The sequence below is a fragment of the Mirounga angustirostris genome, unplaced genomic scaffold (genome assembly GCF_029215605.1).
Source record: "Mirounga angustirostris isolate CCGP_5_RB_7025 unplaced genomic scaffold, mMirAng1.0.hap1 SCAF_13, whole genome shotgun sequence".
NCBI classification, from domain to species: domain Eukaryota; kingdom Metazoa; phylum Chordata; class Mammalia; order Carnivora; family Phocidae; genus Mirounga; species Mirounga angustirostris.
This window is the reverse complement of record NW_026991721.1, coordinates 78,880,554-78,895,371: the sequence shown is the minus strand read 5'-3', so window position 1 is coordinate 78,895,371 and position 14,818 is coordinate 78,880,554. Positions and strand designations below refer to the sequence as shown.

At 35.9% G+C, this 14,818-nt stretch overlaps 1 protein-coding gene across 7 annotated transcripts in view; it reads right to left on the bottom strand.

Moving 5' to 3' along the window:
- The window catches only part of ARHGAP42 (Rho GTPase activating protein 42), a 319,552-nt gene that overhangs the window by 22,366 nt on the left and 282,368 nt on the right, over positions 1 to 14,818 (bottom strand). For 4 of the 7 annotated variants that reach the window (XM_064577199.1, XM_064577201.1, XM_064577203.1 and 1 more), the window contains one exon: positions 11,040 to 14,493. In XM_064577199.1, coding sequence (XP_064433269.1) covers positions 14,405 to 14,493 — 89 coding nt within the window. In that variant the 3' untranslated portion in view covers positions 11,040 to 14,404. Of the gene's footprint in view, positions 1 to 35; positions 14,494 to 14,818 lie in introns of those variants that run through there. The other 3 variants (XM_064577196.1, XM_064577197.1, XM_064577198.1) reach the window with 1 other exon arrangement.

The following is a 14,818-nucleotide window of genomic DNA, read 5'->3' as shown; positions in this document are numbered from 1 at the left end:
AATATAAATTTAGGGACTTCTAAATAAAAACTTACGTTCTCTTTCGTAGGCTCAGGCAGGATGAAAATAGGACACCATCCACTCGGAAAAATAAGAATATCAAATTCCTGGAAGGCATCACATTCCTTGGGGACATTATGCACATCTCAGTAGGCAGGGGCTAATCTTCTTGCTTGTCTGCTGTAATGCATTCAGAAAAGTAATAATCACTGCAGCAATAAACATAAGATGTTCAAAGCCAACTGAGGAGGGTAAAGTTATCTTGGCCAGTTGGGATAATCTTAGTTTCAATTTCATTTTCAGTTCAATATTATTATTGTTATTCCATTGGGATGTGCCTCTCTTGTTTACTCAACCAACACTCTCACACACATGCACACACACACACATGCACTCACCTCTTATGTTGGTCCTACTCCTCTCTTTCCTCAAAGCTCAACTAAAATCTCATCATTGGAAACCACAAACTAGGAAATTATACTTAATGTTTTTTTAAAAATTGCTTATTGAACTGAATTTATCTGGAAGCACCTAAATCAAATTGTCCCTCAGAAAGCAAGCTGGAGTCTTAAGGTTTGAATTTAAAGTTAGTTTTGGAAATTAAGAATATTGTGTCTTTTTATACCCACTGTTTATATAAGCTGTTGAAACTATGAAATATCATATTACACATCCTTGAACAAGTTTTTATACTGGTGCTTATACATTTCCCAAAATTGGATTAATGGAATCCAATTACAGGGGTCATAGCATATGTGTATTTAATTTTTTTTTTATCAAATTTTGCTAAATATTTTGGATCAAAATGTTGGAGTAATTCACAGATAATAGTTCTCATTTTCCTGCAACCTCCACAGAACTAGATGTGATCTCCATAGTTTTGCCAGTCATCTGGGTGGAAAATGGTATCTTATTGTCAGTTTAATCTGCATTTTTTAAAAATAATGAGGCTGAACATCTTTGCAAACGTTTATGTGCATCTCCTCTTCTCTAAATTGCCTCATGGGGTCCCTTGATCCTATTTCCACATTATTTTCCCCCAGTTAATTCATAGGAGTGTTTTGCATATTAAGGATATCATCTCTGTCTCTTACAAATATTTTTCCAGTCTAAAAGGCATCTTTCAACTTTATATGTTTTTACTGTATAAAATTTAAGAACTTTGTCATTAAGACTGTCTTTTCCTTTGAGATTTTGTTGTTTCTTGCTTTAAGATGGTCTCCCCAACACAAACTCCTGATAGTCCCTCTAATTTTTTTTTATTTAACTGTTAGGATTTTAAATTCTTCTATAAATCTATTTTGTATAAAGTGTGAAGGAGGTCTAATTCTGTTTCCTTCCCTTTTGATAGCCAATTATTAAATTAACCTAACTTAATTACTAAATTTTATCATACATTTGTTTCTTCATATGCTTGAATATACTTTTGGTTTTTTTTTTAACTAAATACTTGCTCAATCCAATGCTAATATTGTAGTGTTTTAATTTCTATAACTTAAAATTATATTAATAACTTATAGAATAAATACTGCCCTCATTATTTTCTGTCAAAAATCTCTTGGTCTTTTTTTGAACAGATTTTTTTATATGAGCCTCAAATCATTTGTCTATTTCTAAGAAGAAGAATAGAAATAGAATCCTAAGTTCCATTAAAATTAGAATTAATATATGGAATGTTGGCATTTTTAAAGTATTAATTCTTACCATCCTAAAAGATGGGTCTTATGTTAAGTCTTTTCAGAAGATGTTGGATTTCCTCATCATATAGGTCCCTTAACTTTCTTGATTCATGTATTCTTATGCATTTTATTCTTTTTTGCTGTCATAAATGTTATTTCTTCTAATTTTTATTGGTTATTACCAAGACAGGGGAAAAGATCTCTTAATTTCTATGATTACTTTATATTCATACACCTTATCAAATTCTCTTATCAATTCCAACAGATTATTTTGTCTGTTTTGTGGTAGAGTGTCTTGGTTTTTGAAGTACATAATCATATTTTCTGAAAATAAAAAAAAATTTATCTTTTTATCTGCTTTTATGCAAGAAGCATACCAATTATTTCATTTTATCTTACCAAATTTGCAAAAACTTGCCACATGGTGTTGATTAATCATTAAGATAGAAATCTTGTCTGTTTTCTAATTAAATAGAAAAAGACTCCAACATTTTGCTGTTGATCTGTGGTAAACAGTGTTTACAAGTGTGTCAGTTACCACTACATTGCCTTCAGTTCCAAAGACATTATCCCTGCTTTATGGCACTGGGGGTAGACCTCATCCCTTGGTGCAACATTAGGCTTTGTCAATTGAGAGGAAGAGGGACACTAAGCAGATCAGGTAGGGGCAGCCCAGTGGCACTCACCTCTGTGGTCCTTGCTCATAACTGGAACCCGCCAGCTAGTTTCTCCGCCACACATTGTCAGTTCTCTGGTCCACACTCACTAGCAACTTTCTAACAACCGGTCTGTTGTGTATCCTGTGGTAGCCATACCCTTTATAATAAGGTCTGTATCTCACCCTCAAGTGGGCTCTTCTTAGTTCTTAGTTCCTTTGTACTCTCCCTTTGCCTTACAGGTGTAGCTGCTTTCACCATGTACTATCTCTGTATTCCTTAGAGCTTCATGTCAGGCTCTTTAATAGTCACCTTTCACATTAATTATATTAATTTTAACCTGTTCTACTTACTAGGGGGTGTTCTGTTTTCAGACCGGAAACAGAATGATATACCATGTTTAAGTACTTAAGGAGGACATTGTTACTTACTCCTATTTTGGAGTTATTTTAGCCTTGGCTTCCAAGCAAAAAAACAGACAAAAACAAACAACCCACCCATCCAGGGAGGGGTCTGCAGCAGGTGAGCCTTGACACCAGCAGCAAGAAAGGCTGGGCAAAGCCAAGCTCTGCCACTTTTTGCAGCTTCACTCACCCTACAACTCCATAGCTTTGTACTTCACACCACACAACAATTCTTAGGTAGAGCAAAACCTGGCCTGCTCCTGGACTCCTCAAAGGTCATGGGGGAGAGAATGACAGGGCCCTTTTTTGCTCTACAAGTGCCAGAAGAATTCTTTCTGGCACATGGATCTCCTAAGTTCACAAAACAGAAAAAAAGCTACCTCCTTAGCTGGTCACAACCCAGCCCCAGGAAACAGACTGAATGAAGACTGGAGCCTAAATGTTCTGCAACACTCAGTGGCCCCTCCTCTTTATTTTCCCCTGATACCTGTTGTGGTCTCTATAAGCATTCCCTCATCAAACAGGCACAAATTACTGGGCTGGCCTGTGCTTTTACGCTTCATCTACAGAGAATCATTCCTTTCTCAGGCTGATACGGGAAGAGACCAAGCTGGCCCCAAGTTAAACTCCACTCTGGTCTTCCACAGTGGGGACCCTGGGTTCAAACAGACATTCCAGCCACAACTTTTAGCTACTGTGAACGCAGCACTCATTTGTTACCCTTAGTGTTGGGGAGGAGGTAGGTCAAATGTGGAGTGGAAATTTTTGAATCATTGTTATCTATGGCCCCTCTTCCTGGGGGAAAAATGTGCATACCTAGACATAATACATTTACTATACAACCTAGGGAATTCACACGTCCCACCCCACCACCTATGCCTACCCTTGAAACTCAAGTGAAAGCCCCTGGATTTTATGGGGAGGCATTAAGCCATCAATCTCCAAGCCTTGCTTGTCAGTGCCTGCAGTGCTCCCAAAAAGAGGAATAGCTTAGGCAAAGTGAGTCCACATCACCAAATTTACTAACCAGTTCTAGCCACTCACTTTGCCCAGTGCTTTTGGCAGCCTCTTTCAGCCTTGATAAACTTTGCTCACTGTCTTTATTGCTGATTCCTTCCTCAGCAACCTACAGACATCTGAGCCCATATGAATCCTCTAAATTACTCATTCAAAATGGTCATGTCATGTCACTTTGACCTATCAAATGAGTCATTTCCTTGTCTGGCCTGTTCATTTTTGTAGTGTTTACGAAACATTGCCTCTCCAGCCCCATTCCTGCAGTGCCGGACACAACATTCATTTGAACTCACCCCTTCATTCCAGTCTTTCTAAAGGTGAATCTGAGTACACCATTCTCCTCCCTAAACCTCACTGCCTCCTCAGATTGGTCTTCATACAATCAATCCTGTTTTTTACATTTTTTTTTTACCTCATCCTATGCTTCCACAATGACATCACTGTGCCCATGCAAGCACTCAGCTTTGCAGCTACTTAGAACTAGATCTAATCCATCAGAAACTTCATTCAACTTTAAGTCTTTAGGTCTTCATTCTCTGTGATGTTCTATCCTTTAGGGTTTACTTAGGATGTTTCTGTGTATAAAACCTCCTCTGATCCTCTCTGCCTTCCTTTCCCCTATAAATTTTGGGGTTATTGTGTGTTTTCACACTTTGTACCTCTATCACACTTACCTTAATTCATGTCTGTCTCCTTCATTGAACTATGAACTCCTTAAGAACAAAGACCATGTCTAATTCTTTTCTGAATGCTGAGCAACTACAACAGTGCGTGGCACTATGTTAGTTGAAAGGATGAAGACATAAAAAAAGAATAAATACAGCTTATCCCAGCCCTTCCCTATCACCCACTCTATTCCTCCCCTCTCCCCAACTCCTCTATTTCCCTCTTCCTCCATGCAACGTGGAATCCCAATCTATTACAGGGAGCTCCACTCCTTTCAGCTTCTCACCTCAGCCAAAATTTGGCTGGATGATGACATCATCCACCAAGTTACAATCAATTCACACTTGTCTTTCTCTATATCCAACCTATCTTCTTTTTCATCACTTCTGCCATCTTCTGGGTTCAGAATAGTGCCCTTTCTCTGCACCCCAATACTTACTCTTTTTAGCATTTCATCATATACACATTACTGACTTTTACTTACCTGTTACCCAAATAAACCATGGTTCTCTTGAAAGGAAGGATAATACCTAATTTACTCAAGATTTCCAATGACTTGCACAGGTCTTGGTGCTGGAGAATTGCTTTTTGAGACTGGTTCAAATACTCATTGAATTTTTCTGTTTTCTCTGTGAAATTTTGACAAACGGTCAGTCACCCAGATGCACTTAAACACTCCCTACAATGGAAAGCTGTTTCTTGAGTTCTCTTTTTAGAATACTTGATGATAAAATTATTTTTAAACCTTAATCTCAATCTTTGTGACTTCTTCCAAGATTCTATCTTTGGCCTTTATAAGAAATGAGTCTAGTCTTTTTTTGCCCTCAGATATTCCCAAAGGCCTCCCCAAAGGCCTCATTCAAAGTTCTGCTAAACCTGTGCTTTTCAAACTGCCCTGTTTATCTAAATTATCTTGCAGTTTTGTTAAAATGCAGATCCTGATTGAGGTTCTGCATTTGTAAACAGCTTTTAAAGTGGTCCAAAGGTCACACTTGGGAGGAGCAACACTCTGATCTAAAACATTTTTCAGAGGACAGGGTTTCTAGTCTCTTCACCAACTTCATCTTTCTTCTGGATAAGCTTGTTTGCCAAAGAACTCTTTCAAGTGTGGTGATACATAAAGCTTTATCATACTTCACTTGGTGTACTAAAAAGGTGGTTCATTGTAAAGAGTACTGAGTTTCAAAGAACGACACCTTGTAGCTCTACCACCACCAACTATGTGACATTCGGTCAGAGAAACTAACCTTCCAGTCTGTGTTCTTTCCTAAAAAAAAAAAAAAAAAAAGAGAGAGAGAGAGAGAGAGAGACACCCAGTGGCTGTGTCTAGTAGTATCAGAGGATCATGTAACAGTGTAAGGGAGAACATTTGCTTAGTGGCTGTTGACCATACATTTGGGAGCCATGATTTAACTTCTATTGATACTGTTTGATGTTTCACTGATTCTTTTGCCATTTACATCAGAAATCTGCAAACTCAACTATAAAACCCCTGGAGTCTTTAATATAGCTATCCAGTAATACCTACTAGGTACAAGGCACTAGGCTAGGTATTTTATACCTATTTTCAGAAATTTTCACAAACCAAAAATTAAGAAAAAAAAAAAAGTCTTTCTCCTTAAACAGCCAAGTCTGGTTGAATCTTACTTTTTTGGCTTTTCTGCTCCCTGTGTGCCTATCAGGGAAGATATTTATCAGAGGATATCCTTTTCAGATAAGGTTAGACTTCAGAAAGATGAAAGCATAGGAGAAGCTACCCTCCCCACATATTCAAGAAGTTAGTGGTCAGATAACAGCAGAGAGAAGAGTCATGATTCTGCTATAAAGGGGTTGATATGGCCCCAGTCTCCAAATTTGCAGAAATTTAGACTAAGTCATTTCCATACTTGTTCTAAAAAGCCCTAAGTGTTCTAGGGAGATGCCAGATAGGCTGTGGGCCTGGATGGAGGAAGGAAGGCATTCTTTAACACACATGTAAGCACACATTCTAGTAGCTTGGATCATATTTAACATATTGTTTCAAGTCAGATTTATTTGAAGAAATAATTGTTACTTCAAAAATGCTTGAAAGGCATTTAAACTGTATATTTGCTAAGGCAACTTATGATTCATTCATTCTGTGAAAAATCTTTCTGTAAATAGGTGATTTAGTGAATATTTAAAACCATAATGAGGATTGGGAGATAGGCTGTTATTTTTCTTTCTCTAGCCCAGCCTATCCTGAGAATCTTTTTCAGGAGACAGGCTTCCGGCAATTTGGAGGTAGAATGTTTCAGATAACTAATTTCTACGTAACTAATTTCTATCAACAAGCAGAGTCCTGCTGAATGCCATGCTTGACTCATTTACCCTAAACATCCAGAAACAGCATTCACAAGCATTCAATTTCAGTATTTTGGGGATTTGTGTTTCCAAGGGCATCCTACATAAAGAGGTTTCAAATGTTTTCATCTACATTTTTTTTTTTTAAAAACAACTTGAACCATTGTATAAAAAACTTGGAAAAGATTTTGCTTCTAAATTTTTGGCTGTGTGAAATTTTAACAGTACAACTTCTTTGGCTCAAGAAATTCAACTTTAAGTTTAACATAGCTTCTTTTGGGGTTATTTTGTGTTTAATGGTTTAGGAAGTTGAGTTCTTCAACATCATCCTTAAATCATTCAGCTCAATCAACCAAGTTTTTATAGGTCCAGTGCTGAGAAGAGCAAATCTGTGTCTAATCCTTAAGAACACATAATATCCGTGTGTGGGGGGATATGTTTACTCCACTGATATATACATATGTATGGTGAACCATACATTCACAGGATGTTAAAGAATGAATTCCACTATTCCTGGGCAAGAAGACACAGACAGAAAACAACCCAAGCCTACAACTGCATTATCTAAATCCTGAAACAGTTTACAATGATTATTCCTTTGCTAGTGAATTTATTCATTTAATGAAAGGGGCGGGCCGTGGTGTATACCAAGCTGATCTCAACTGCCTGAAACCCGGCAATGAACTAGTGGTATGTCCTGCTCACAGATCCCAAAATTTAGTAGGGAAAAACGTGAAAGTATTTAAATCTTGAATAAAAGTGACTTAAATTCCAAAAAGGAGATAAGGTGGCTCTAGTTCATGTCACGATCTTGTGGCTGATTTTGTTACTGTTTTCTTTTTTTTTCACTCTTAACTAAATTTTATACTTTATTTGGATATCATGAGTTTTTCCACTGATGTCTTCTTTCCCTTCTAGGATCTAATCCAGGGATTCACAATGCATTCAGCTGTCTGGTCTCCCAGTTCTCCTTTTATCTGTGACAATTTCTTATTTTTCATTACCTTGACAGTCTGGAGAATTACTGATTTAGTATCTATCTTGTAGAATGGCCCCCATCCAGATGTGTCTGGTGTTTGTTTATGATTAGACTGGAGATATGGGTTTGGGGAAAGAAAACCACAGAGTTGACAGGCTTTTCTCATCACATCATATTATGGATTACAAGATAACCACATGGTATCACGGATGATGTTAACTTTTATCACTTGGTTAGGATAGTATCTGACAGGCTTCTCTGTCAAGTTACAATCGTTTTCCATACTCTTTTTGGAAATTAGTCACTAAGTCTAACAGCCCATCCTCAACAAGGGAAAAGTTAAACTCTACCACCTAGAGGAAAGAGTAGAATAATTCCAATTATTTGGAATTCTTCTCTGAAGAGTATCTGTCTCTTCCCTATTTTACATGTGTTTACATAAACAAAATTTATTGTCCTTTGTATCAGTATAGATTCATGGATATTTTATAATTTGGGTCATAACCCAATCATCTGATATATTACTTATTTTGTTGTTCAAACCATTCTAGTTTTGGCTATTGGGAGTTAGTTTTTGCTATTTCTAAAATATCAGTTATTATAAGGGAGTCCAGCCTAGGTTGATTCCTTCCAACCCAACATTCCCAAACAGTGGCTGATCCACAATGATTTCTAATATCTATACTAGGAGTCCTTTCCTGCTTACTCATACTGGAATTTATTCACATTAGTCTTTTTATCTCAACAGTCTTGTGTCATGAATTTATCGCTTCTCTTCTAATACTGAGGAAGGTACAATCCAGTTGAGCAAATCAGGTTGTATGCTCAGTGGACCTATTATTAATCTGTCAGGCTTACGGTTCTGCAAGGTAAGTGTTGCGCTCCAACAATCCACCCTAGCAGCACAAAATAAATACATGATTCTCTTTTTTTCTGATACAGAAAAACAAAATTTTAGGTAGAAGTCAAATAGTGACCAAAAGGGTCATAAAACTAATAAAAAACTAAGGGTGTAGTTTTCATGCTGATACTTCTTCCATAGCACATTTGTAAACTTTTGCAAACTTATATTTTTGGGTAAGCCTGCATACCTGTTATATTTGATATTTTGTTTGTGGCTCATCTACTTCTCTCTCTGGTAGACACGTGCATCATTAATAGGTACCAACATTAACATTTTCCTGATCTGTCATAATGCCAATTTCTTAGGAAAAGGTCCAACTGTCAGGAAAAGATTATTAATTCTATGATTTTCCACTCAGCCACACTCAAAATGACCATTCACAGTATTTGAAACTTTGTTTTTCTCTCTATATGAATCCAACACAGTGGCTCTTGAAGTACAAAGACTAAATTAAAATGTGCTTACATGGTTTATTTTTTAAGTAATTTAAAATACAGTGTCAACATACATTAAAGATATGTGGCAATTGAAATTAGGAATAACATGAGGTTATTTACATATTTTTGTATATGTGTGTATATATACACAAAGTGAAGACAAATACAGAAACACTACAAACAATTCAATATGATAATTTACTGACAATCATTTTCATCATATTTATTAATCTGTCATGTTAGTGGCTACAAAAAAATTCCTAGTACTGAAATATAATATCTAAATATTCAATTTTAATATAAACTATAGTACTTTAAATTTTAACAGTATATAAATAGGATTCTGAATTTTTAAAAAAATGTCATCTTCCCTGCCAAACTCCCTATTTAGTTGTAAAGGTTTCAGATCTTCCTGAAGTCACAGCCCTCAATGTGATGATATCTGACTTTAAGCATAAATCATGTGCAGTCAGTGTTTGTAAAAAGGTAAATGAAGATGCAAAGCCATATGTAAAACTTCTAACATGCTGCCATAGAGAAAACAATGCACACTTTTAATCTAAGAGACTGAATGGATTTAAGGCAAAGTCAGGCTACTCTCAACCCTGGAAGGGTAAAGCCCAAAGGAAACACTGCTGAGAGATGGCAGATGGTACAAAGGGGAGAAAGTGGTCATAATTAGGTGGTGTCAGCACCTTTGGCCCCCACCCCCCTCCATTACTTAAATTCCTAACATAGCCCTATAATGAACATCTTGGATGATGGATATTTATGTTTGTAATAACTATAAATGACTCCTGCCTTTTGGGACTCCTCAGTAAACACACAGACTCCATTTCTCCCCATAGCACCAAGAAACGTTCTACCTCTGAACCTGGCATCTCTCTTGAGGGCCAGGGAGGGAAGTGATGACCTACTGGCTTCCCTAACTAATACAACAGCTTCTGAACACTGTTCTAGAATATTCAGATCGGTTTTCTGCCAATGGCTCACTGCGAGTGCTGTCAACATTATTTGAAATTCCTGATTTAAAACAGTGGATGCAGCTGCCATAAAAAATGAAAAATCTTATTTATTATTGATCTGATCCTTTAAAAGCACATGTCACTTATAAGCCAGAGTTCATCTAAGATTGCACATTTGAAGCAGGGAGATTTTGGTGACAACTAATGGATACAGTGAATGTATCAACTAAGACCAGTTGATAAATAGCTGGCAATAAGTCTGTAGCTCAACAGGAGACAGGCAGGACATAGACTATTCAAAAAGGTTAACTTCATTTGTAAAAATGGTTTTGATTTTTGAAGGTAACCAAAAAAGACAGGAACCAAAAGTAAATAGCAATTTTTACCATAATGGGAAACCTTTAGTCAAGTGCAAAATAACTTCTGGACAATAGTAAATTCTCTTGTTTTTTTCTTTACCAGGAGATATGATTTGGGGTCCTACTCAGTGATGTTATTAGATCATACATAGTAACGGCTGCAAGTTACCAAGGTACTGTAAAAACAAAGAACAAAATCTGACTGTAAATGGTCTTACTGACTTGTAAGTCAATAAGTCAATAAAATATAATTCAAATTGGAGCTCTAAATGCTAATTAAAGCATCCTGAATACATAATTAAGGGGTATACTACAGGTACAGTTGTTTGAAAGAAGGCTCTGAAGGACTCTCCTACACCAGCATCCATAGGAATGATATCCTTCTCATATCAGAAATAAACACAGACTTGAACAATGAGGCTGGGAGTAATAAGGTGAATGAGGTTATCACCACAGGATTACGGTGCTAAACTTTTTTTCCTTACAACCTAATGGACTTTCTTTTTTTTTTCAACCTGGTGTTTTTTTAAAAGGCGTGCTGCAATATGTAAAACCAATTATCATAGGGTAAGAATAAAAGTTATTGTGTATCTTTATTTTTCCTACTTGGGAACTTGGATAGTTTGAGATTATAAAGTACATTTTTTTTCCTCCACCATCCCTGAAAGAGCCAGCCAAGAAGCCACTGTTGAGAAACTTGGTTGCCCTCACTCACATTACAAAGCACAGAGAGCCAAGACAACTACCAAAACCACTCAAATCAAACAAGAAGAAATGGCACTTCCTCATACTTCATGGACTTCACAGGAATACAAAGATTATTTTACTTTTCAGACATTTACACAAAGAAAAGCCTTTAGTTAACTGACTAGTTTCTATAAACTTGGTAAAGTTATGGCATAACAAAAGAGTCACTTTTTAAATATATAAATGTTTTGTACTTGATATTTTCACAATGTACACAAGATGATTAACTTAGACTTATCAATCTCTCCCTCATACTGATTATACTGTAAGAGGTGTTTAGGGTGTCCACACTGTGCATTCTGAAGGTGTGCATGTGGCAATTCTAACATATCTTCATACCGTCCCCGAAAAGCTAAAGTTTCATTATTGAAATGTGGTTACAACTTTTAATGTGATCCTGTTTCAATGACTGCCATCACCTTCTTGTGTAATTAATACTTCATGTAATTTAGAGCACATGTCTTGATTTTCTCAATGCTCATAAACACCTTATCTGTAGGAAAATTATTTCTAAGGAAAAGCAGCATTAGTCTGTCTGCAGTATATGGCCATGACTTACTTACACATATAATCAATATGAAGGAAAAAGGACCATACCCATAAGTCTATAATGTTAAAACTGCAGAAAGAAGTACAATTTGAAAAAGCACTTGTATGTCTATTTCAAAAAAGGGACCATAGTAAGTAATGCCACAATAAATGCCTCAGTATGAGAAAGGAGAGCTGGGCTTCACATTCATGTCTTATACAGCAAGACCTTTAATTCCTTACTGATCATCAGTGGAATTAGCTCTCAGACAACTCAGAGGAAGGAACACTCTGGTCTGTGTTAAAATAAAATGAAGGCTGAGATTTCTCTATGCAGCAGCAAGTGAAGTAGAATTCTGAATCTTTCTTTGGAGTCAAGTTGGTCTTTGAAAGAAAATCAATTTGCCATTAAGAGGTTCTAATCTAGTAGGATGCCAGATGATGGCAAGGGTGTTTAAACTGAGAGTGTCATATAACTAAGGGACTGGTACATTGGAAAAACTACCTTCTGTTCCAGCAGAGGGTAGTCAGGGTGTTAGCAATGTTATTATTACTAGTAAGGGCCACCAAGGATCTAGAGACCAAAAAGCTCTAGCAACACCTGATTATAAGTATACAAGGATCAAATAGCAGGAGGTAAAAAATAAACATTTATCAGATTTTTTCATTATATTACTAATTTTTACAACATTAAATATTTTTCATTCCTTTATTTCAATGCAGTGATACTTATTTCTGGTTGTGACTCTGCCTACAGTTATTCTTTTTAAGTTCTAATCCAGTATTCCATTTTTAATTTTAAAAGCATAAATGCTCCAAGACATAGTTGTGTGTATATGTGTGGACACATAATTTAACCTGTTAACTCTAGAAACATTCATTTAAAGTAGAAGAAATTGAGACTACAGATTATATAATCACATAAAAAGAGTTTTATGCAGTCAATACCTGAGTGTGTCTGTACAGTGGAGAACTCCGAAGTAACAAGTAAAATATCATGGCCCAGTGGACCAGTCCTGTGGGAGGCAATGGTGAGCAACTGGCTTTTTGGAATCTTGAGAAAAAAGGCTCTTTGCTACATGCAGATATTTATAGAAATAACATTTTAGAATAATTGAAATAGAAATAACAGAAATAATGGCTGATGCATGACTAGATGTTGGTGATACATTTAAATTGGTAGTAAATACCTATTTCTATGTTTTATAAATTCAGTGAATTCTTAATAAAGGCTGTAAACTGAAAAGCATAAAAGAAAATCACGTACAGATTTTATTCCTGCTAAAGATGACTAAGCAATTTTAAATTCTGTGGCTCAAAATAATTTAAGAATCCTGTATCTTTATGTTTGGTTTCTATTGCAATTAAGTGTAGAATTTAAAACGCATAGCTTTTCTACTAGTGTCTTTAAAAAACATCTTATTCATTTGTACAAGAATTTCTCAAAAGCCAAAATTAAAATTAGATAACAATAATATACGTTGACACTTCACAGTGTCTCAAGTACAATTCAGGCTGCATGCCTTAAAACTGCACTTTTTACACTGTTTTCCTATTACTGTAGTTATATTTTGTGATGCCACTAGGAGATGATATATGCATATGACTTATCATGTTGATGTAGTAAAATTACATGTTATGTGTTGTTATTTATATGTTAATATAGTAAAATTTCATAAAACCCCCAAATTATAAAGATAGCTTTATACATCCTCTTAACCAGGCGTCAGCAAACCAAGACCCATGAGTCAAATCTGGCTTGCCACCAGTTCTGTATGGCTCATCAGCTAAAATACTTCTATTCTTAAATGGATTTTAAGAAGTTAAAGAAGGATGACATTCCAGGACATGTGAGAATTTTGATTTTCAAATTTCAGGGTCCATAAATAAAGTTGTATTGGTACTAAGTAAGCCATGTTCATTTGCTTATTCATGGTCTATGGGTGCTTTCTGCTACAATGGCAGGGTTGGGTATTATGGTGAAGACCTTCACGGTCTGCAAAACTCCCAAATATTTACTATCAGGCCTTGACAGAAATAGTTTGCTAATCCCTGCTATGCCCACAGAAGGCATCTGGAATGCTGAGTGGAGTGTTTATATTGAAATCAGTGTATGACTTAATTTGATTTCATTTATAGACATCATATACATTATTCCTTTTGAATATCATCTACTTGGTAAACAAATAAAAATAAACTTATGTTAAAAAAAAAACTTATTCCTTGAAATGTTTAGGACCAGCAAAACAATCATATATAAAAGAAGTAAATTCTTAAGAAAAAAAATAAATGAACAATTTAAATTACATTTTTAAGTAATGATTTCAAGGTTCCTCAGAGAATGCCAGACAGTAAAGGACATATCTAAAAATCCTTACAGCAAATTTCTAGTTTCCAAATTTCTGGGATACAGTACTTAACACAGTATTTGAGATTCTACAATTGTTATGGAAGAGACAATGTGTAGAGTTACTTATCAGAAAAAACAGGGGAAGAAAGATTTTAAAATAAGAAACCAGTCAAGAAGTAAAAAATAAAAAGAATGGCATGGCAAGCAATTTAAGCATTTTTTTTTTTTCTTTTCCATTTATAGGGAGCTACATAGTCTGCTGGTGTAGAAACTTAACAGAAATTTACTTTTCATTTAGTGGGCTGATTCCCATATCTGTGTCAGATAAAATCATAGCACTTATTATTGTTACCATGGATACCATGAAGATACTGCCATCCACTAAACAGTATTAGAAGAAGACAACATAGTTTTCTGGAACGAGTCCTGTTTTGCCTTCATAAGTTGCTTTCAACCATCCCGGTTCCACTGATGGGTACACTGACAAAAAATTAAAAAAAAAATGTCATTCAGTCAACATTAGCCTCAAATAATTATATACATAAATGGGTAAAAATCCACATCAGATTGCATATATACACTCAAGTTGTCAAAACAATGTCACAGCACCTTTAAGGCTGGAAATGTCCTTTGCATTCATGTAACCAATCTCTCCTCCTCCCCAATCCCTCCCATCCTTCCATCTTTCCTACCTCCCCCAACCCTTGTTCCCTCTGCCTCTCTTGAATACACAGAAGAAACTGGGCTGCAGAGGAATGTGATGCATTCACTGGTACAGGTTATGAGAGGCAGAGCCTGGACTAGA